Raw genomic sequence first — 13,369 nt, forward strand, 5'->3', positions numbered from 1 at the left:
ATACTGTTACAAGTAGTTTTTTTTACGAAGAACTGAAAGTAGAAATTAGTGTAGTAAAGTTCCAAATTTGAAATGTATGAAACTTGAAAACTAACTAGTTGCTTGGTCAAAATGTTTAAAGAATGCAGTCGACTGCAAATGAAGTCCCTTATGTTGTCTGAACCTGACCAATGTTTTAATTTTAGTAATTTTTCTCGTTAAGGCCTGACGCCCAATATGGCTTTTGGCCATCCGAGCATTGACTTGATAATCGATAGAAAATCCCACTTAAAAGTGATTCCACCTTTAAAGCTAAACTTCCCCTCTTGTAGGTATAGTGGCAAAAATATTTTAAATTTTAAAACGCCATCCCTTGTTTTTCATCAACAAATTTTTAGGACTGTCATGCCAGAGGTCTTGGGTTCAATCGTTGACTGTGCCATCTAACTTTTTTTTCACGGGTACTATCTCTTGCGAGAAATTGAAATTGACAATTTCTCCAAGAGTTATTCTTGTTATAAAAAGTGCTTTCTCAAATTATCCCTTCGGATTCGGTTTCTCAATGGATATTGCGCCACCTAATTTATTTATTTATGTAAGTGCATCTGTTTTTATAAAGTTTGGAATAATAAACAAAATACGAAATCTAGTTCAAATGTTTTTTTTAGTTTTTGCTGAACCTACAGAAGGGCTGGAAACGTTAAGGAAAGATGAAAATAATGCGAAGTATGTCAATGCATCCAAACTGTGAAATGGCGGACTTAGCTTTTTTAGTTGCTCCAAAGTTGCTCAAGCAATTTAAGTTGCTCACGAAACTTTATTTTTTAAAACTTAAATTCACCAATGTTCATGAAAATAAGTAGGAAAATTCATGAAATAGCGGAAAAGCTGGATAAACCACATACGTTTCTCTCCCCAGAACATAACTGTCAAAATATATATACTAAAAATAACAATCAGTATAAATTGAATAAATGTATCTCACAAAATTGATGTACATAGATATGATAAGAATACAAAAATCGAAACGTTTGTTTAAAAAAAATAATTTTTAAATTGTAAAACACTGTATAAGTTTACGATTTGGTAAATGAACTGTCAAATTTTGTATAAGAAATGATTTGTACATTTTAATTAAATTTTACAAAGGATTTTGGTGCATAAAATCCAATTTTTTGACAAACTTAAACAAACGTAATTGTGACTTTTAATTTCAAGAATTTCACTTTTGTTAAATAAAATACACTATAATTATGTTGCTTATTTTTGACATCTTTGATTGTTAACTTTTTAAAATTGTTTACGAGTATATAAAAAGCAAAATCACGTTTAATATTTGACGTATAACGAACAGCTAACAGGGCATTCATGATAACTCCTGTGTAATTTGTTATTTAACACAATTTGGATGGATATACACTTTTTTTTAAAATAGAACTTTAATAAACTCATTGATTGAAGTATTAATCAAAATAAAAGTTGCCTGGCTAACAACTAGTATGGTCCTTAAACTTGGTTCATAACAAACAAAAGTTCAGCAAATTAAAGTTGCTTAGTGTTGGTGGGGTCTAAAAGATGTTCCCCTTGAAAACTAATAGGACACGGGCGTGCATAAACACAACCCCAACAAAGCATCTGAAACTGTTTCCACTTGACCACCATTTTTTTTTTTGTTGCTGTAATGTAAATAATCCGATTTTTGGCTTTATAAGTTAAAATAGGTAAACTATATTGAATTACAATCTCTATCTCTGTCTTACAACATTGCACTATGACGTCATTGCAATTGTCAAAAATAAGTTTTTGACATTTCTCTTTGATCTAACTACTTTTCGTAGGCTCTATGCTATGGCTCTGTGTCTGTCTGTCAAGTAGAAAACAAAAACAGTGAAGGAAAAAACGAAGGAACGGTGGTGGCGAAGTCGAAGAAAACTCTCAGAAGTCAGAATCACGAATTTTTGTGGAAGAGGTTGACAAATTTACATAACTATTTTAAAAGTAAAGTCGAAAAAGGGTCATTCCCAAAAACGCATCCAAAATTTCTGTATTCTAATCTAGTGTTCATTAAATGCGGTTTTTCCACCATTCGATTAGCTTACTGCGGGCATTATTTGACTCACGCAAATCGTCGAGTACGAGTTTTATTTTATATTTTGTGTAAGCTCTCCAACTCAACTCATTTTTTCATTATTTATATTTTCTAAATAATTATTTTAATAAGCAGCCCAAGAAAGGCAATTATTATTATAAGAAAGAAGAACAACAATGAATGAAAATTGAATCGAGTTTTTCTTTTGCATTATTTGTTGTTTTTGTGTTAACAATGTGATTGAAATATGTATGACCTATCGATAATTACCTAGCTACTTTAGATATAAAACATGGTATAGGGGTTGGTTTAAAAAAAGTGAACATTTATCTACTAACGAAATGCATGGACATTTTCGAGGCGATTGCAAACCTTCGCTTTGAATCAACTGCAGTTTTTTTTTGTTCATTCTTGCTTTGCTTTGATCGGTGCTTCTTGTGTCATACTTTCGTTGTCATCTTCTGAGATAATTCTAACTAAAGAGCTACGTTGGCATTCTACTACTCTACCTTGTTCTAAAAGTCGACTGCACAAACTGGGCCACTTATGTCAAAAAAGCAAAATAAACTCTTTTTTTTATTCTTCAATATTTATACCTGCCCGACTTGATAGTGATACGTACGGTTTTTAATTTCGGGAAGGCTATTTACTTTGGTCTGGCCGAACAAGTCAGTTTCATTATTAACAGCAGAGTGGCAAAGTGAGCATTTATTATGAAGTGTTTTTGTATACCTACTCGAGCTACTCGAGTTGTTCCATGCAACGTGAGCTTCCGCAAAACCATTACAATTCGCTTTTTTTTACCTTTCGTCGTCTTCAACAGAACCGGTCAGAAGAGAAAAATCTTGCACTAAAGAAAAGAAATTTAAAAAAATCAAAGATGTAGTTTATCTTAATTTTCTCTTGAAATTCTTTTTTTTGTTTTAAGTGGTTGTACAAATTCATTTATTTTCTTCCTTCAACTTCTAAGGTGCCGTTTTTGTCAAACTATAAACATTGTGCTGGAAATATTGCGGGTTATTCAGTATTGTGGTTACTTGCCTACGCAATTTGACAAACAAACAAAATTCTGCTGCTTCTGCAACTTCTCATCATCAACGAGAAGCCCGACAGAAAACCAACATTCAGCTAAGAAAACATCATAGGGTCCGGAGGAAGAGTCATTTGACTGTTACCAGCTGCAGCAGTATCAGCAATTGCGATTCAAATAGCCCACCATTACGACAGTGTCATATACAACGACGGAGGAGAAACAAAAAGTACAAGGAGACAAAAACAAAGTACACGAGCTTGGAAAATTGTCCTGGTTGTGCCAACATGGCCTGGACGGAGGTTAACACAAACGTAAGAATAATGTGATTTTATCGATATCAAATGACATAATTTTGTATTTATTTGGTATATGTGGGCATATTGAATTTTATTGTTTCAAATGCATAACAATATTGTTTTATGGCCAGGCTATAATAGCAAAATATTATTACGTATTATCTTTTCACAAGGTTACTTGCAGAGATAATAAAAAAAAAGACTAAGATACCAGTCATTCGCGCCTGGCAAGACCTAAACCTAACTCTTACTCATCGCCTCTTACCACTTGCTCTACGACTCATGAAAACCACTTAAAGGAGACCCTTAAAAATGTTCTCTTCTGAGATTGTATAATGTATATGCTCTTTTATTTTTTTAAAAATGCCTACTTGTTGTTTCTCCTTTACCATACTTCTTGTAAGATCAGGTGCCACTTGGGGTAAACTCCGGCCCAAAGTAGTAAACGGGCCCATAGATGGTGAAGAGTCAGCTAATTTGAATTTTATCTGTTAAGCTATGCACATATCTGAAATGGGGTTTCATTTGAATCGTTGTAAAGCGATATTTAATTATTTGTACACACATTTTAAGAAATTATATATTTTCAGGAACATTTTCTTAAATTTAAATGTTTTGCATAGGTATATTGAAAAGCTATTCACTTTTCTAAACTAAATTGGATTAACTGAAAAGCTGTAAGATATGATTTTTATTTTTTTTTTAAACAATTATGAATGTCATATTTTTCTATTCGATAGCAATTTTCCCCTAATTGATTAATTAGCTGATTTTACTAACTTCAATCCAATTCTCTTGAGGTGTGGGAGTATTTATTTTAGAATTAGTTAAGCTTGTGCACTGTTCCTTACATTTGGGCCCCTGAAAAATGTTGATCTTTTTTCTTCCTTTTAAACTGCTCCGATCAAGATAACATCTAATCACTCATCGTAAATATCTACGTATATTTTTTTACATTTCCCTCTTCTTCTTCACTTTTGATTCTTTATTATATTTCCCCAATCAACTCTATTATATCTAGTATTTTGAAACTCTGTTGGTTGCACAAATAAAACCTGATCGAGGTATACAATAGAAAATAGAGTTGAGCTCTTCCATCGAGCCAACTATAACTGCTGATCATATTCGCTCACCTGTGCTATGAGTCAAACCAAAATTATGTCTTATCTACTACCGAGGTAGGTACGACAACGAAGGCAAAAGCAACAACACAACAACTGTATACAACTCTTAAACTGAAATACCTATGTCAGCGCGAAAAAATTCAGCTTCATGCTTGGTAGTTGTTTTTATTGTTGTTGTTTTTGTGGTGCTTTTTATAACAAATATTTAGCTGTTGTTGCTCATTTACTATGGCTGACCTGGCTCTTGATTTGAGTCAAAATCGAAATCTCTAAGACTTAACTTAGTTTGTATCTATGCTTACAACGCGTCGGATGGAGAATTAAGTTTTATTTTTACGAAACATCGTATTGTTTTAAAGTACCTACATATCTACCTACATGTTCAAGAAATCTAATTATGATACACACCTGAAACTGAAAGATAGGTTTCCGCGCGAGCCTCTATCTTTATGTGTATGTGTGTGAGAGAGTGTCTGCATTGTGAGGTGTAATTTTTTGTGATCGTTTCGTTTGTATGTGCGACTGTGCTTTGGATAAAATATAAAAAAGAATTTGTGTCGCTTGAATTTTCTGCCGCACCCAGAAAAATTTCCAACTTTCCTCAAAAAAAGGTTTATCTAGTGAATAATATTACATTTTAAATACAAAATTTAAAATTGATCGTGAACACACTCCTAAAGGGACTTGGTAAAATAAAAAAAAAACGCTGTCTCAGCTTTTCAAGCTCTGACTACGTAGCAAAATTGCCATTAAGGTGTATGAGGTACGCTGAATGCGATATGTTGTGATGAAAATGTGGCGTAATGAAAGGAACGTAAGCACTATTCCATCTCTAGGAGCACCCACATCGGGTGGCATTTGGAATGGTGATAAGCAGAATTCGTCTGCGCAGCATCGAAGTGCGTATTCCCTTCCTCATCCAGGCATAGCAGCCAGCAATATGCGTTATAGAAACACTGAAAGCCCCCCTGCCAGAAGCGGGGGTTATATATCGCATGCGTCATCTATGCTCAATATTCCGGAAAACAACGAAAACTTGCTGATAAGTTATCGCCAAACAGCTCTACCTCCCAATCGCCAAATAGGGAATGTGGTGGCACCTTCTTATACAGACAGGAAAAGACCCATGTCCATGTATGATGTTCCGCCAATCAATGGTGGGCCTTTTCCTGACTTTTTTCCACCTGGCAACAGAAATAAAAACGACAGAAATTTACCCACAAAAGCTGTTCCTTCAAGGAACTTACGCCAAAGTCCTAGTGAATTGGTACGTATATCCAAACAACAACAAAAAAAAAGGTTGTTTAAATAAAATTTGCATACAAATTCTTTTATACCTACACTTGTTTATTAATTTATACGAAACCATACAAAATTATGTCACTCGCTATTGGAATGTTATTGAAGAATATGTTTTTGATTCGATTGGAGGTTATTATCGAATGATAAATCAAATTTTAAATTTCTTTAAAACAGAAAGTGGATCCGGAACTTATTTTTACCAAACAAGAACGAATCGGCAAAGGTTCGTTCGGTGAAGTCTTCAAGGGAATTGATAATAGAACTCAACAGGTATGTGCACGTAATTAGAAGTAAATTTTATGCCACATCATTTTTTTTTGTTTGATTGTTGACCAAAGCTCACAGATACGAAATTAATTTAAATTGATTTGCAATAATTTCTTTTTTTTTTCCAAAAACAGGTCGTTGCAATAAAAATAATTGATTTAGAGGAAGCTGAAGATGAGATAGAAGATATTCAGCAAGAAATTATGGTCTTGTCGCAATGCGACTCCCCGTATGTTACAAAATATTATGGATCTTATTTAAAGGTTGTATATAAAACAAATAGCGTGGTTCCTTTAATAATTAGTTTATTTTAAGGGCACGAAATTATGGATTATAATGGAATACTTGGGCGGTGGATCCGCTTTGGATTTAATGAAGGCTGGATCATTCGAAGAAATGCATATAGCCATCATTTTACGAGAAGTTCTGAAAGGTTTGGATTATTTGCATTCGGAAAGGAAGCTACATCGAGATATAAAAGCTGCGAATGTGTTGCTCAGTGAAATGGGAGATGTTAAGTTGGCAGATTTTGGTGTTGCTGGTCAACTTACCAACACAACATCTAAGCGGAATACATTCGTTGGTACACCATTTTGGATGGCCCCAGAAGTCATAAAACAGTCGATGTACGACTCAAAAGCCGACATTTGGTCGTTAGGCATAACGGCCATTGAATTAGCCAAAGGAGAACCTCCAAATTCTGAGCTACATCCAATGAGAGTTTTATTTTTGATTCCAAAAAATAATCCTCCTCAACTCACTGGTAATTACACCAAGTCATTTAAAGATTTTGTTGAGGCATGTTTAAACAAAGACCCAGAAAACGTAAGTCAATGAATTGATTATAATTGATTGCTACAGTTTTTTTAATGTCCTTTGTTTTTTGTTACTCCATATTAGCGACCCACAGCAAAGGAGCTACTAAAATACCAATTTATTAAAAAAGCAAAGAAAAACTCATATCTTATAGATCTAATAGATCGATACAAAAAATGGAAGACACAAAAGGGTGAAGAGAGTGAAACCGAATCGGAGAACTCTGACTCGTAAGTAACATTTACCTTAATTTTATAAAAATAGGTTCGGTATTTGGGGGAGTATTTGGGAGCATTAAGTAGACGTTTACAAAAAAATAAATAAATAAATTGGGTGGCGCGAGAGTCCGTTGAGAACCAAGGCCTAGTGACTTACAACTCTCAACCATTCCTGTGTGCGAGTAATGTTGTCAGAAATGGAGGGGACCTACAGTTTATATGCCGACTCCGAACGGCTAATTTTGAGAAAGCACTTTTTCATGACAATAGTTACTCTTGGAGAATTTGTCAATTCCTCGCAAGAGGCAGTACCCGTGAAAAGACTTTAGATGGCATAGGCAGGGATCGAACCCAAGACCTCTAGCATGACAGTCCAACGCACTAACCATTATGCCACGGGTACCACTAAAATTAAATAAAATAAATTTGATAATCACATAAAATTTCATATATCATTTTCTCCATTCGTATACATGGATACTTAGGTATTCAAAGTTAAATGACCATAAATATTTTAATTGATAAAATATCGGTGCATTCAGGTATAAGTACTTTGTTATTCATTGAATTTTATATTTAAACGTTTCGTTTATTATAATAAATATTTGTATAAAACTTCGGCAAAACAAAATATATAGTATTTAAGTTGATTGTTGTTCAATGCAAAAATTAAGTAATCTACAGTTGCATTGAATGTACTTTGTTGGTGAATGATTGGGGTATTATGGCAACATTTTTATTTATTGATAATGGGAACTTGCTTGATCATATGTTTAATTTGTGAGAACATTTTTTTTTTGTTTCTTGGGCTTTGATGATCAATCAGTTGGATGCGATTAATAATCAAATAAAACTAATCCATCTTGGTATTACCCTACGTTTCGCCAGTTGTTTTCCAGCTTCTTCAGGGAATTTGTTTAGTATTTTATATTAAAAAAAAAACTGATTAAAAGTTGCACAAAAAGTGCGAAAAGTTTAACTATGGACAACACTTGTATCACCGTATTTAACAACTAGTGTATGTCACCACTATACAAAGCACTAATGGTGGGCCTTTTCCTGAAGTTTTTACACCTGGCAACAGAAATAAAAACGACAGAAATGTACCCACAAAAGCTGTTTCTCCAGGGAACTTATGCCAAAGCAACATTTTTATTTATTATTATTTTGTTTCGGTTTCAAATTTGATAAAATAAAATATGGATTTGGCACTAAACACTTACCATTCATTTACATTCTTCAATGTTTTCTATCCCAACATTCTGCAAATAACATAAGAAAAGTTTTAAAAATAAAAAGTGGTACTTATTTTTGGAATTATTTTTTAGAATATAAGTTAAATTCCATTATAGTCAATGGGAAGGTTCAGACAACATAAGGGACTCTATTTGCAGTCAACTGCATTCTTTGGGCAGTACATTTTAACCAAGGTAACTAGTTAGTTTTTCAAGTGTCATAAACTTCAATATCGGAACTATACTTCAATAACCTCTTTCTTCAGTTGATCGTGCAAAAACTACCAACAACAAAAAACACTTCTCAGGCAAGCTTCAATTCCATCTCAACTTGTATTTTAAGGAAATATAACTTATTCTTTTTCCAATTTGACAAGGGAACATTTTACATAAAAACATAAAATAGAATAGTAGTTGAGCTTCTTCACAGAATTTTTTTTAAACATATCTGAAGTGAAATTGGAATTTCGTTAACAAAAAAAATCTCTACTTAATTTTCAAATTAAAATGGTTCAAACCGAAAACACATTATTTTTTAAAACGAAAGCAGCTTGTGACGTTTTTGAAACCGAAGGTACTGTAAAGTTAAATTTTACAGTTTTGAATTTTGAACTGAACATAAAGTCGGAAAATCAAACCAAAATCCCCTGATGTGAATGTGTAAATAGATATACGCAACATTATAACAAATTCATTCGTCGAAAAGTTTTTTTCCATGGTCCGGGGTAAGACTTCTAAAATGGTCGTTTTTCCGATTTTGAGGTCGAAATCATAACCATATGAGTGATACATCAAAAAATCAGAAAAATTGACGGATTACAAAAATATGTGTCCAAGACGTTTTACTTTCAGCTTTTCGCTTTGCAGACGCATTTAAAAATTTTTCAAAAGCATTTTTTAACTTAGAACCCCGATAAATTTTTTCCTATAAGGTGTAACCAAAAGAATGATAGACCAAGATATCAGAAAATATCCCCTGATTTCAAAATATCTGTACCTAAAATTATATGTATTTTATACCTTTCTCTTTGCCTTATATAAACATTTATCTCAAATAGATCTCTAATTTCCAGCCTAAAGTCTCTGGTAGCTGTGCTGTAAATGCTTATATTATAATGTAAATTTATTTTATATTTTAATAAATAATAATAATAATAATGGTTAGTGCGTTGGACTGTCATGCAAGGGGTCTTGGGTTCAATCCCTGCCTGTGCCACCTTAATTAAAAAAAATAAAAAAGTTTTCACGGGTACTGCCTCTTGCGAGGAATTAACAAATCCTCCAAGAGTAATTCTTGTCATGAAAAGTGATTTCTCAAAATAAGCCGATCGGATTCGGCTGAAATAAATATAATTTAATTGATTTGTGTTTTTGTTTTTGTTTTTCCATAACAGGGAAGATTCAAAACAGGACAGTGATATGGATGAACCTTGGATAATGACTGTCAAAGGTTTACACTTTAATAACGTATCGGGCAAATCATCATCAGCTAGCGCCGTATCAGCAAATGCCCAGCTCGATGAAAGTGAAAAACTGATGATGGGTATGTCTAATAAACATCACAATGGATCGAGTATTCTTCAGCCATCACAACATTCAATAGCGAGTAGCGGCCAATCTACTCGTGACGCCAACTTAAATCATTACAAAGTTTCTTCAGTCCCGCAAAATAAAAGTACTGCATCTAATATATCTGCCCCGATGCATCATAGTCAACAAAGTTCTTTGGGTAATAAACATCAAGATTCTTCACCCACAAGTGCCGGCAGCAGCAATATGGATGCAAACATGAAAATGGGCATTGATGTTAGCAAAGAAACCGAACGAATACAACAGAGAATGAATGAGGAAAAAGATCAAGATAGACGAACATCGAAAGAGGTAAGCTATAAGCTCCACACAAAACTAAATCAATCCATATTTCAATATTTTTCAGCAATCGCAATTAGAACACAGTGAAGATTCGATGGCAGCGCCTTCCAACCAACGACGGAGTCACAAGGAACACCATTCTGCTTCTAATAGTCAGTCAACTTCCAGTTCTTCGTCCGGTAATAACAATAGCAGTTACAACGGCAATTCTAAAGTCAATGTCAACGCAGAACGATCATCGGCGACAGGAACAAGCACAGCGTTGAATCCTAAAAGCAATAACGTCAACAGAGTAGTTCAAACAAATAGCCCGTGCCTAAACAATTTTCTGTTTCCACTTCTAACAGACGTAAAATAATCACCTTTTAATTAATTGTACTCCAAAAAATACTCAATTTTTTTACAATTATAGCTGCAACGTAAACATTCACATTCAAGTAGAAATTCAAATGTATCTGACATAGTGGAATTGAGACAAGCATTCGAAATGGCAGAGCGCACTAGCCCGGGCATCAGTGATTTGTTCTTGAAAGAAGTTATACATAAACTAGTTCCTGGTTACTCTGAAACCCGAATAAATAACCTGATGGAAAAAGTAGTTCGGTAATTAAAAAAACAAATTAAAATTCACACAAATATAATAAATCAGAATACAAATTAAATTCTTTTAATTCCAGAAGCAAGAAGTGAGTGTGGAAAGGAATTATGAATTAAGTTAACAAAATTGTGCAGCGTTTACGTATATATTTAAATATCTACATTTATTAGAATTATTTCAAGCATATTATTATAATTATTTTGAATTAAATTGTTTGTTTTGTTTGGCAATTAATCCCCTTTGTTGTTGTGTTCGGTGAACATTTTTACTTTCTTAAACTCACATTTAAAATATTTAATGAATAATAATGAAGATACAAAAATTATTGAATTTATATATAATAAATAATTAAATCTATTACAAACAACATTGATCAAACTATGTGAAGTTGTAAATTTTGTTAAAAAGAAATATTAAAAGAAAAAAAAAACACCACCACCTTGACAAATTAAACTAATGTATAAGAATTATTAATAATTTGTTTTCCCGTTTTTATTTTTTTGCTTTTTTGTTGTACTATCCATTACATTTTATATAATTTGTCTATCAATTATTATTACTGAATTATGTATAATATAGGAGATTTGAATAAAATATATGTAAATAAATATATTTAAAAAGAAATAAACATAAATATATAGATTAATTTAAAATTACAAAAAAATTGTTTTTGGTCAATAAATTGTTATCAATAATATCTAATTAACGACTGTTTATATAAAGAGTTGAGATGTGTGAAAGCACTATTCAATTGAAAACCTGCTCAAAAAGCTTTTTACATCGAAAACTAAGCTTGTCTATTGTCGAACTGACTTTCAAACTTTAGGTTCAGTGATGAAAAAACTTATATTCTAAAGGTTGAAATTATGATCTTTTTAATTAAGTAATAATAAATAAATTCACAGAAATTCTTTCACGTATTTTCGGATTGTCGATTTATTTTAGCACAAATGTCTTCCCTTACTTGAAACCTATTTTTACTACCAGTATTATTCCTGAGAACATACCATCAAGAGTAAAAGTCTAATTGGGAGTATACATATACTTGCAGGTATTTACATAGAAAAATGAATTCAAAATTGAACAACCTGTGGATCCGTAAACGGAAAAAGCTTAGATTAGATTAACAGATTCTGTTATAGCAGGGCTACATGACATAATTACTAATCATTACCCATGGAAAGTGGCATTTTGTTGCAATAGAAAGCATTGCGTTTTCAAAGCGTTAAATATCCCATTGACAATGCTGTCAAGATCGAAATTTAATGAGCTAGTCATGCGCTTCCATTGATAGCCCACATCCACAGGACAGCGACGATAAAAACGAATATGTATCAAAATCTGAGGGTACTGTCGTCAATGAAAAACTAGAAGCATTACATATGCACATTTTTTTGAAGGCTTTCAATGATAGTTGAAGAATTTTAAAATTTGCAAACAAATTAATTTGTGTGAAAAGAAGTTTTGTATACAACAATGGTATATTTTAGAAGCTAAGGGTAAGCATGAAGGTATATGTATATGATTACCATTGAAACGTTTGTTCGTTTGGAATGCATGCAGGACCTATTCAATTGTTTCTAGTAATCGTAAAAGACGATTGACCTTAAAAACAGTCGACAGATCGCAAAGCTTCTCAAAACCCCTAATTTTAAATCAACCAGGCACTAATGGTATGACACTTGTTTTAGAATTTTTGGACATCCAGTTAACTCGCTTGATCAAGTTATTTTATGATTGTCATCCTTGAGTCAATTGGACTTTTAAAAGTGCACAAATTCATGCAATGATAAGTTGACTGGGCGGTCTATTTGAATCACGATCAGCTTTTATTAGCTATTCTCAAAGGTCCTTCAGTGAGAATTTCAATGAAAGTTTAAGAAAGAATAAATTCTTACAAAAAGAAAAGAAAAACAGAACACTTTCTTGATAAATATAAAATGAATGCACCAAAATGTTTATTTACTTGCTTAACGAGGTAGGTACTTACTTTAATCGGTGCTTAATGAAGTTGCGCACCTCAAATTGGTAATACAAATTAAGTTGTGCGTGTGTCCACTTGTTTATAAACTGAGAAATATTACACTTAACTCAATCGCGTTCACGCTTAAAGCTTAATAAATGTTAGTACAGTAATGCAGTTGATCTTTTTTAACAAAAAATAGGTATTTAACATTAAATAATTATTTGCTCTCGCAACAATCACAATGGCAGGAAAATTCACCACGAGACGCACCAAAAACTAAAGAGACCCCGCTTGATTTAAGTTAAAATAATAAGCTCTGTAAAACGAAAGAGACAAATATAATGTAATATATGTTAAGTAAAACCGTAATCTGTCAGAAGGAAAGTGAACATTAACACATACATATGTATGTAAGCTTTGTTGAAAGCCAAACAAACGGTATTAAAGTGAGTGTTTAAGTAAGGGGATGAAAAATAAAATAGATTCCTCCTTCCCACCGACCGGCCACCCAAAATCGTGAAGTTGAAGTATGCTCTGAAAATGATTGTGTACAAAAATATCTTCAGCAGGAAAA

At 32.8% G+C, this 13,369-nt stretch overlaps 1 protein-coding gene across 4 annotated transcripts; it reads left to right on the forward strand.

Annotated features, from left to right (window-relative positions):
* The first annotated feature begins 1,818 nt into the window (after positions 1-1,818).
* On the forward strand, positions 1,819-11,091 carry LOC129940772 (serine/threonine-protein kinase 26). 4 transcript variants are annotated; one of them, XM_056049243.1, is made up of 10 exons: positions 1,819-1,948; positions 3,039-3,412; positions 5,998-6,093; positions 6,225-6,353; positions 6,406-6,915; positions 6,991-7,136; positions 9,754-10,240; positions 10,296-10,580; positions 10,644-10,834; positions 10,909-11,091. In XM_056049243.1, exons 2-10 carry the CDS (start codon positions 3,386-3,388, stop codon positions 10,919-10,921), a joined length of 1,884 nt encoding a protein of 627 aa, XP_055905218.1. In that variant the 5' UTR covers positions 1,819-1,948; positions 3,039-3,385; the 3' UTR covers positions 10,922-11,091. The 4 variants fall into 4 exon arrangements, with proteins under 4 accessions (XP_055905218.1, XP_055905217.1, XP_055905219.1 ...); XM_056049242.1 differs by having other exon boundaries at positions 1,862-2,136; XM_056049244.1 differs by lacking the exon at positions 1,819-1,948 and adding an exon at positions 2,615-2,768.
* Positions 11,092-13,369: the final 2,278 nt, after the last annotated feature.

This window comes from Eupeodes corollae, chromosome 1 (genome assembly GCF_945859685.1).
Source record: "Eupeodes corollae chromosome 1, idEupCoro1.1, whole genome shotgun sequence".
In the NCBI taxonomy this organism is placed as follows: Eukaryota; Metazoa; Arthropoda; class Insecta; order Diptera; family Syrphidae; genus Eupeodes; species Eupeodes corollae.